This window comes from Aricia agestis, chromosome 3 (assembly GCF_905147365.1).
Source record: "Aricia agestis chromosome 3, ilAriAges1.1, whole genome shotgun sequence".
NCBI lineage: Eukaryota > Metazoa > Arthropoda > Insecta > Lepidoptera > Lycaenidae > Aricia > Aricia agestis.
In genome coordinates, this window is record NC_056408.1 from 22,429,615 (window position 1) to 22,440,548 (window position 10,934).

Sequence of the window (10,934 nt, forward strand, 5' to 3'; positions counted from 1 at the left end):
GAGCTCGTAATTATATTATAGCTATATGAGTGTAATGCTAAGTGCTCACATACGGTTTTGCTCGATAGTTTTACTCCGAATCGAAGGAAATGACATATTTGACATATTTAATTCCATCGAGCCGGCTCGAAGCGAGCCTTCGAGCTGTCAGTTTTGCGGTCCACACGGTGGTTATTGCTCGATTTGTAGTAAAACTATCGAGCATAACCGTATGTGAGTACTTAGCATAACAGTAACTTACTAATAAAATGATTCACAAGTCATGTTAAACCACTTTTCTAACGTGACAAGGACCAAACATCTTTTATTAGTCATGAACTTACGATGGTTATTATTATTGTTGTGTTTTGTAAATATTTTTTAAACTTATGATTAATTTTACCTTTGTATTATCTTTGTAGGTATTTTATTTTAATACCAAATTGTATCGTGTTCAAAAATTTAAATCACAAAGCTAAATTTCAAGAGGCTAAACTCATAAATTCTATGATAAATGTTGTAAGAATTTACTTTAAAAAATAAAACAAACTATTTCACTTAAGGTATTTAATTTCTATCTGTACAACATAATATGTGGCAAGATGGGGTTTCTAAACGCACTGGGGTAAATAAGGCCAGGGTGTTTGTTTGCCACCAGCCGGGCTAGCACGGCCACCAGTAGAAATGCGAAAGTATGGACATACTGTGGACATAAACTTAAGGCCCGTAATTCCGATCTTTACCGCGGCTAATCGCGACCCACAAAAATTCAATTAAAATGCCACTTTATGACAGACTATAATATATGTCATAAAGTAGGATATTATTTGAATTTTTAGGATTACAGTCTGTCATAAAGTGGTATTTTAATTGAATTTTTCGGAACGAAAAAAGATCGGAACTTCACCTTAAATTTATCTCCACAGTTTGTCTATACTTTCGCATTTCTACTGGTGGCCGTGCTAGCCCGGCAGATGCCGATATGTAAGAGTCTACCGTGTCAAATAGACATATTATCGTGACACATGACAGCTATTTAATCGTGACATATGACACGATAAACCCTAGGGCTACATAGCGGCACCTGGTGGCAAATAGAATATTAAACACCCTGTTTAAACCGCAACAAAGCGACGTGACACCGGACACGTTACTGCCAAATATTCTTAGCTTGAAATTGTTTGAGCCCAGTACTTTGGAAATTGCCCCCAAGGCTTGGCTTACACGTTTTCTTTATCGCCTCTTTATAGAATCGGCGATCAAAATTTATGAAACTGCACCGGGTCGGAACGGAACGGACGGAAATTTATGATTTGTCAGGTGCAGAGATGCCGATCCAGTGCACGCTGTACCATAGAAATCAATACAAAGCAACAAATCCGTCCGCTGCGTACGCTCCGACTCCGATCCAGTAGACGCGCACCTAAAGCGTTCGATAGCATATAGTCGACTTTCGACACCGCCTGAAGTGTCGTCACTCCGTTGAATCCCCATCTTGGCCATCCCTCATAAATCTACAGCTGGTTCTGGTTCACTCGAGCGATGTAGTCGAGCGAGCGCTGTATGGCGGGCGGGATGGGAGGCGGCGTGGGCAGGTGCGCGCCAGTGGGGTGGAAGCCGTACTCGTCAGCCGTGTACAGCACGTTTATCACCTGGAAATTCACCTGGATTAACACCTGGGACCAAGAGATCAAAGGTTTTTCACCATTTGGATAAGGAAGTGGAACGCATTCGGGAGCATATTGTAGACTGTAGAGTCGTAGATTAGTAACTGACACAATTGGAGTTGGAAACATTCAGTGAAAAACCTGGAAATATGCATAGAAAAAATACAGGTACCTAGTAAGGAACTGGGATTTGGAAATGATTGGTTATTTAACTGGGGCCAGTGGACACAACCGGACTGGACAGCAGGTTTTTCAACAAGACGGCTGCCAAAGTCGTTTTTGTAATTTCCGGAAACCGAACGTTTAGGTAACGAGGATATCTATTATGCAGCCGCTAAACTATGGACTGAAATCTACATTAAGTACACAGATTTGCGATGGTTTGTTGTGCAGCTGTTTCAAGTCCAGGGAAAGGACATACCTAATATGTCCTTTCCCTGGACTTTAGATTGTCTAAAGTTGGGATTGTCAGGATAAAAGCTATATATTATATAGTTTTTATCCTGCATTAATTTACAGTGCCCTCGTGATAATATCTATTTGCGCAACGTACCAAATATACCTATTACCTACTAATAATACCTATACAAGGTGTAACAAAACCGCCCGAGCGTCACGAGTTTCCCCATACAAAAGTGAAAAAAAATTTTTGTCTTTCAGCGCTGCTACTTTCACAGTGAACTCTCTACAAGGAACACGTACACACCCTAAAGTATTATCACTTATTTTTGTTACACCCTGTATAATATAATATGGGTTTGCCGTTCAAACTATTGAATGCAAGTAGCAAGGCTCTGACCTGTCCGTCAGGCGCAGTGTACTGATACTGCCCCTCCACCACCAGGCTGGGCTCGTGCTCCGCGTTGGGCGGGAAGCTGCCGCGCTGCTCGTGGAATATGCCCTCATCTGAAATACAATGAGGTTTCATTGTCGCTATTCACTCGTAAGTAACTTATTAGCAGCCCCGGATCTTCAATTTTTTTCAGGCGGGGCAAAAACTGAAAAATGCCACCCCCCAAGGCGTAAATATAGCTTTGATAAGCGGGGGGGGGGGGGGGTCCCTAACGTAAAAAAGCGGCCAAGTGCGAGTTGGACTCGCCCATGAAGGGTTCTGCAGCAGCGTAAATACCTACTCTGCCTATATGTACCTCACCGATGACAATCGATGACAATAATATTATATTGTCGATATTGTCTATTGGACAAGTAAGATGGATAGTAAAGTGGGGAGTCCGGACCCCCAAGAACCCCCCCCCCCCCCCTTATATACGCCCATGCCGCCCCTACCTACTTATATTTGTTTTCACCTTTATTATCCATATAATTTCAGCTATCAATATTATGTAGGAGTATAGAATTTGCCGCCCGGGGCACAGACCCCGGCTTGCCCTGCCCCCCCCCCCACATGTCAACACAACCAAATCGAGTGAGCGCCGCGCGTATTATGTCAATCATACATCCCGGGGTTCCCGGGCAGTCTAAATCCCCGGTTTCAGAAGCTATGCTCAGAAAAGCAAGCGCAGCCCTCACATTAGCCAGCCTTGCTGGCTTTAATATCTTTCATAAATATCCAAATTGTGTTTATATGATAACCTATGTAGGCTGGTTAAAAATTAGAAAGTATTTTTGGGGGCTGGGTTGAGGGACGCCGTAAAGAAATGGTCCCAAGGTCCCAAGGGCGTCACAGTACAAAATGGTACAAATGAGTTTGGGAAGCCCTGGGCTAAGCAAAACTTTTAGATCGCTCGGCAAAACTGGAGAGGGGAGGGAGTCGGTGCATGTGTACAACCACTGTACAACCAATGACTTACAATGGCTATAATAACGCGACTTTGGCGCGATTTTGGCGGGTCGTCCCGATTTTTTCATCAAAATTAAATGTCCCGCGCGGGACAGGCTCAGTCCCGCTTTTCGGGGAAAGCCCGAACGTACGTGCAGCGTGCTGAGAAAGAAAGGTGCGTAATGAAGATAAGAGTGTGGGCGGTAGAGTGGTGGATTTTCTTTGGCTACTTTTGCCATCTATTGTCACGTAAACGTTATTTTAACGCAAATAAAAAGATAAAAATTTAAAAAACTTTATCTTTTTTCACTTTGTCCCGCTTTTGACTGAAGAATCCCGCTTTTTTACTCAAAAAGTTCCAAAATCCCGACTTGGTACAAAAAAAAACTGGCAACGCTGTCTCGTGATCTACCAATACCGTCACGTCTGATACCGTTGTTTTAGACCTAAAAATTGAACACTTCGCCTTCTGGCAGACCTGTCTGTAGCGCCCAGCGGTACGAGCCATCGGGGTGTGGCCCCTCGAAGTCATTACGGATGATGCCGCCGCCCCCACCGCTCCTGCACCACGCGCCGCTCAGCGAGGCCAGCTACAACAAAAGACGTTATTAGGGTAGATACTTAATTTAATATCATGGTCGCGTGGTGATGGATATGTAAGATGTAGATCGCTGGTATTTTCTTTCGTACCCGCAACTCTGCAGGTGGAGCACCATAGAGTTTTAGCGGGTAGATCCTACTACAGCGGAGTCTCACATACCGATGTCCCCAATCCGACGGGAATGCGTAAAGCGTTTCCCCATGAAAAAAAATGGGGGACAATTTAAACGCTTATATTTAGGCGCTATCCACAACTTAACTTGACAGATAGTATGGAGAATCTGTCAAGTTAAATTGTGGATAGCCTATCCGTCACATATCATTAAGTGGTGAAACAGGCCCTAAGTGACAATAATAAAACAATTAAGTAGGTAATAAACTGTTTAGGTAAATGGATCTCTATCTTCCAGTAACAATAAGTTCGTACTCATCTCACTTAGGTCATAAAGGAAACTAGTAGAAAGCAAACAAATTCTACTATCAATGCTATACCTAACGCATAATATTTGAATATGCCTTGCTAGTTGCTTATTATTTTTGTATTTTGCCTCGTGTTTTGTGTTAATCTCAGTTTATTACAGCCAGTTAAATATTATTATAAGTAAATTGTTTACATAACATTTATAGAATTTGAGCTGCTTAGTTTTATAGTAATTCAATATTTACTGTATAACTCAAATATGAAATAATAAATAAACTAATATTATCATCAGTCGTCCAGGTAGCATACAGGGTGTTCCGCATTGCTCTATCAGTTGTGCAATAATTAATGTGACAGCCAACACTTTGCTCACCTTCGTTCGACGTAAACAACTAAACAAACAGATAACTACTGACTACTCATCATGATCATGAACATTTTTTGTTTATAGGCAGGAGGAATGCAATACGCGACACGACACGACTCGACTCGACGCGACACGACACGACACGACACGACTCGACGCGACACGACACGACTCGACGCGACACTTCACATTCCGAAGAGGACGTTTGAAGATATTCGAACCAAGACGACCGCGACAAGAGACCACGACCAGAGACCGCGACCGGCAACCGGTCGCAGGTCGCGGGGCGACAGCTACCTACGAATCTACACGACCGAGTCGTGAGACCCATACGAAACTCGTAAAAATTTCGTCTTCGTCCGAAGAAAACGCGGCCATTTTGTATCTGTCGCGCCACGGCACTGCCTGGCGTGCCGAAAGGAGAACTAAATACTCTCTTAGAACTAAGAACTCTATTAGAGCAGATTTCTGAATTTCAAATTAGTAGGTGTAGGTACCTATCAACAAATCGCGTTGCGGTCTGAATTGACCCTAAATCAATTAATGTTATGTAAAACGTTTCAGATGATGTGTCCATCTTAATGAAGAGATAGAAATCACAATAATCTTCTAAATTAATTAGAGGTCATCTGTCGTAAGGCCGTGCACAGATCACGCGGTTAAGTTTTACCAACTAAAGTAAAAACTATCAAATGCGTTACGCAGATTTACGTGTTTGTTAATTGGCGTATACTACGTTAAATTTAAGGGGTAATCGCTCCTGCGATGCAATGGTCAATGAAGTCTTTGAAGCCCAATCCAGGAGTAGATCTAGAGCCTGGTTGGAGGAATGGTTCACTTACCGGAATAGGCCGTGTAAATATATATTATTTACACCAAAAAGTCTTGATGATTATTGATTATGCTTAAAGTCTTGCGACTTACGAGATAAAATTAAACGCGTCTCTATGTAGGTATGTCCTAACGAGAGAAACAAAAACGCTACGTGTGTATGTGGCCTTACGGGATTAAGTAATTGAAAGTCGCACATCAGTAACGGTGGCGTCGGCCTCGTCGGGTCGGCCACACCTACTGTATTTCACATGGGAGTATTATGTTGAGATAAACGCAACATTTTAATTGAGGGATAATCGCTTTGATTAACCGTATTGAGTACGTTTGGCAAACATCCACTCGCGTGGATTAACGTGGGCAACGTAAAGTTGCCCAATATACATACATCAACATCAACAAAAAAATCTCCACAGCCGAACATATAACCTCCTCCTTTTTGGAAGTCGGTTAAAAACTATGTTATACTCGGTGTGTATAGAGTTTACTGTACAAGTAGCGCTGAAAGAGTAATTTTTTATAGTAAGTAATATTTTATATGGGCAAATACATGATGCTGAAGATTGGGGCGCTCCTCGCTTGCCCATACAAATCACCAAAAAAAAAGATCTTTCAGCGCTGCTTCTTTTGCAGTGAACTCTATGTATATTCTACCTAAATATTATAGGGGACACAGTCATACACTGTACACACGCTGAAGTATTATTATACTTTGTTTAGTTACACTAAAGTAAGTAAATTATTAAAGACGGAATAATAGGAATATTTCATGATAATATAAAACAATAGGAATAAAACAATGGCTTTTCTGCTATGTAAGTCTCCAGGTACATATTTAGGTACATATCCGGACAATTAAATCCCACCAAAAACATTTTCATGTAAAAATGTTGCCAAGATGAGAACATAATAATATTATAGTTCATCGTGTCAAAAAGTAGTGAGATCTCATGTAGAGCCAAGTCTCTAACCTTACATACTCAGCCCTAAATCTAAAAACCTTAATTTTACACTAAAGCGCGGCAAAATATTTGATAATAATATAATGTGTCCGCCGCACGAGGAGAATCTAAAAACTCTACACATTATTTAAAATCAGTGGCAATAAAACAAATCAACAAACGTGATTTTTTGGCCTTTTTTGCTCTATATCAATAATGGCAACAGGTAAGTACTTGAATTTTTCTCAAAGTCCTTAGTTATATGTCTACTTTAATATTTTATAATAATATTAACATAAAATAAAAAATTAAAACCATACAAAAAACACAAATTTTTGCCTAATTTTGCTCTATAATGGTACGGATATAGGTTAAGTTGGGTTTGATAACTTTTTTGTTGTTTTAATACTAATATCAAGTTACATACCAAATTTCAGCTTTCTAAGACTTCAGGAAGTACCCTAACAGTTTTGATGATCGGTGAGTCAGTGACCAAATTGTGGGTTTTTGGACACCTATAAAATCTAAAGTATAATAGCTACGATATTCAAAATTTGCGCATTTAATAACTTTACCCATGTCACTATATCTTAAAAATTTCAACTATCTGGCATTATTCAAACCAAAATTACGAGGGTTAAAAAATACGACGAAACGTTTCGAGAAAATTTAGGTAGTGCCCTTGCGCGCTTCGCTTGGCTCATCTTGGCGGGGGAACTCCCGTGCCCCCAGATAAAAAGCGATGAATAAATTAAAAATGTTGTTAGCTGAAACTCAAGGATTCAATTTGGGTAATTTTAGTCTTGAAATCTTCGGAAATGTTTTATTTAGGAGTCAAGTGATACGGAATTCACAGGGTCTTCTAGCACTTTCTAAAACTAATATTTAAAGTACATTTAAAGCCTACATCTTACCACACAATTTCAAAATCTACGCAAAAATAAATAACATTTTTCAGTAAAAAAATTATGTAAACAGCGGCGACCTGTGTAAACATCTCATCGGTACTTAGCACGTAACAAATCGGAATTACAGTAACAGGGGACTACGGCTGAAGACACAGACGGAGCGAGTAGCGTCGAGCGGAGCTGACAGCGATTTCTTTCGATGTTACATGCAAGAGATGTTACAACGTTCAACGTTAGTGATGTCAATAAATGGGATCACACTTAATAACTCCACCAAACGACGTTCTGTCAAGTTGAACGCAGTCAACGACTTGAGGAGTTGTCCGTTAGTCATTCAATTAAATGTTTTTTTCAAAGAACACGGTAGTCATTAAATAAAATTGCAGACTGAGCCAAATGACTGCAAATCCATGAAAACGTGTGATTTGATATAAAACCACTTTTATTTAAAGAGAAGGCGGTGTGCAGCCAGTTTTACGGTCAATTCGCGTGTTTTAAAATATTTTTAGCCACAGGTAAATTGAGAGTGTGAGCTTAGTCAGACAGAATTGTCTTCTGTACTCATTTCCGCCCATACGTAGAGCCACAGAATTGTCAACGATAGTGTGATCCAGAAATTTTGAATAAGTAAACCCCAGCGAATTAAACACTGATAAAAATCTGATATTATAAGGTACACTTACGGATTTTGTCGCGGTGCACTTTTGTTAATCCCAACGTTTCGGCTGCTTTCCAGCGGCCGTGGTCACGGGTGGACTACGTCGTCGTGGACAACGTCGGGATTAACAAAAGTGCCCCGCGACAAAATCCGTAAGTGTTTATACGTGGGAGAGCCATGCTTCGGCACGAATGGGCCGGCTCGACCGGGGAAATACCACGTTCTCACAGAAAACGGCGTGAAACAGCGCTTGCGTTGTGTTTCGCCGAGTGAGTGAGTTTACCGGAGGCCCAATCCCCTACCCTATTCCCTTCTCTACCGTCCCCTATTCCCTTCCCTTCCCTACCCTCCCCTATTACCCTATTCCCTCTTAAAAGGCCGGCAACGCACTTGCAGCTCTTCTGATGCTGCGAGTGTCCATGGGCGACGGAAGTTGCTTTCCATCAGGTGACCCGTTTGCTCGTATTTAATAAAAATAAAAAAATAAAATTAAAAAAAACCTAATATACAGGGTGTAACAAAAAATAAGTGATAATACTTTAGGGTGTGTACATGTTCCTTGTACAGAGTTCACTGTGAAAGTAGCAGCGCTGCAAGAACAATTTTTTTTTCACTTTTGTATGGGGAAACTCGTGACGCTCGGGCCCTTGCCCATACAAAAGTGAAAAAAAAAAATCATCTTTCAGAGCTGCTACTTTTACAGTGAACTCTCTACAAGGAACACGTACACACCCTAAAGTATTATCACTTATTTTTGTTACACACTGTAATAATATTATCATGAGTGATACTCGCGTAAACTTAAGAAATCAGCTTCAAACGGCGATATCCGCTACTCGCTCAGTCAAGTGCACAGTCTTAACGTTTTTGAATCAAGGTAATAGTTAAAGTGTTTTAACTTGAAAGTTACGTAACTGTCGGTTATCTAAAGCGACAGTAACAAACGCCCGTCCCGAATACCGTGGGAGGTCAGAGGTTAATGTGACCTCATCTCTTTTTTCCTCCTTTAATAAGGACAAACCGGGAGCACATATTATCTATATATATAAATAAAATTAATTAAAAATTTTGTTAGTCCCGCTCGAGAACATCGGAACCGATTTAGCTCTTTTTAGTCTTAAAATATTTGTAGAAGTCCAGGTAGGGTTTAAGTTAGGAGGAAGGTGAAACGAAGTTCACCGGGCCATCTACGTTTCTATGAAATAAGAATGAGAAGGTCTGATTTTACCTCAAATGTCACTTCGATCTCAGGCGCGTGTGGCAGCAACTGCGCGCGCAACACAGTCTGAGATAGAAACGACATTAGAAGAATGAGAATCGAGGCTTTAGGGCCAACCCACACAACGACCACAACCATACCACGTGGTCGGGAGTATATATTTCCTATTGTAAATGAACTGGTCGGACTATTCACACGTACCACATTTTGCAGTCGTTGTCGACCATTTATCTGATAAGTGATACCGACATGTGGACGGTCGCAAACACAAGCGAACTAGTGGCCGACCACATCGCAACCACAACGTTGCGTCAATGACAGTGCGCGCACACCGCCCGCGCTCTCTCCCCCCTCCATTTCATTGATTTTCGTAGTTCGGACGTAACCACATCGCAAATACTGGCGACAACGCAACCACGTCGTACCACAACGCAACTACAAAAAGCTGCAGCGACACCATTCATACGTAACCACTGCTTGACGGCATTTTGTCGTTGCGACGTGGTGTGGTTGTGGTACGTGTGGGTTGGCCCTTAGGCAGATGCGGAAACCACCACCCATTACATTAGAGGAGACACAAGTTCGCATCCCTTCAAAAACTCATCTATACTAGGCTTGAAACTTAATATGCTGTAGTAATATATAGATTACCTTCACTGACAAACGAGTTGGTTACCGAGGGATAGTAAAGAGTGAATAATTCGTTAATCACTATTATACCCATAAAGTTAGTAAGTACTTATACCTAGCGGAATAGAGAAACAAAGGCCTGAGCAAGAGAGATGTCAGTATCGGTAACACTGCGTGGTAAAAAAAGACGTGTGATACATGACAGCAGCACTCTTTTTTTGACGTCCACACACACTTTGACAATTTAATCTCATAGAATTCATGTTCAATCATGCTTGTGTAAGTGTATACGTACCTACACATATTTTTCACACAGATGAAAACCAATTTCGGTTTCGTTTGACAGCTCGAGATTGTTGCTCTACTCCGCTAGGTATATTAACTTTATGACTATACCAAGTCGAAATGTCACCTTTAAGACACTATAGAGTTAACAAGCCTCTAACGTTCTCTTTTGTAATAATCTGCCACTACGAAATTAAATCATTTCATTTTTATTGCGTTCCTTATAAGTAGTTTACTGGCAATCTTAAAAAATGGCCTTAGACCAAAGATTGCAGAGATAAGATTAGGAGATCAAATAAAGATAGACACATGAATAGTCTTAAAAGCTTTAGGATTTCGAAATTGTTTCTGTCAATAATTCAAACCTTTCATACATTTTTGTATGTAACCGAGTGCAATGGGATTACAAAATTAATTTGAACATAATCGACCTTCGGGTCCCATGGCCTGCATGGTTTAGATACTTTCGTATGTTATGTAGAATCATTAATTGTATTAGGAACTTATGTTGTGAAGTCAACATTTCAATTATTGATCTAAGGTGTTTACAAAAGTGTTGTTTACCTAGTATCTATTTCAGATTATGATAATTTAGATTATGGTTGTAATAAACATTATTTTAATTATGATTGATCATTCCAAACCAAA

At 40.6% G+C, this 10,934-nt stretch overlaps 1 protein-coding gene across 1 annotated transcript; it reads right to left on the reverse strand.

Moving 5' to 3' along the window:
• Positions 1-1,493: 1,493 nt before the first annotated feature.
• On the reverse strand, positions 1,494-9,932 carry LOC121725499 (endocuticle structural glycoprotein SgAbd-8-like). Its single transcript, XM_042112502.1, has 5 exons — positions 9,891-9,932; positions 9,381-9,437; positions 3,905-4,016; positions 2,446-2,552; positions 1,494-1,631 (listed from the first exon to the last, which is right to left on the reverse strand). The coding sequence occupies exons 1-5, from the start codon at positions 9,930-9,932 to the stop codon at positions 1,494-1,496; spliced, it is 456 nt and encodes a 151-aa protein (XP_041968436.1).
• Between the last annotated feature and the right edge of the window lie 1,002 nt (positions 9,933-10,934).

What these genes read in the sequence shown, in the direction of transcription:
- LOC121725499 (XM_042112502.1), bottom strand. Translation starts at nt 9,932, where the DNA reads ATGGGTGGTGGTTTCCGCATCTGCCTAAGGGCCAACCCACAC. An exon ending in GCCTAAGGGCCAACCCACAC is followed by an intron (nt 9,438 to 9,890) that starts GTACCACAACCA and finishes TTTCTATCTCAG; the next exon opens with ACTGTGTTGCGCGCGCAGTT. An exon ending in ACACTGCGCCTGACGGACAG is followed by an intron (nt 1,632 to 2,445) that starts GTCAGAGCCTTG and finishes GTGAATTTCCAG; the next exon opens with GTGATAAACGTGCTGTACAC.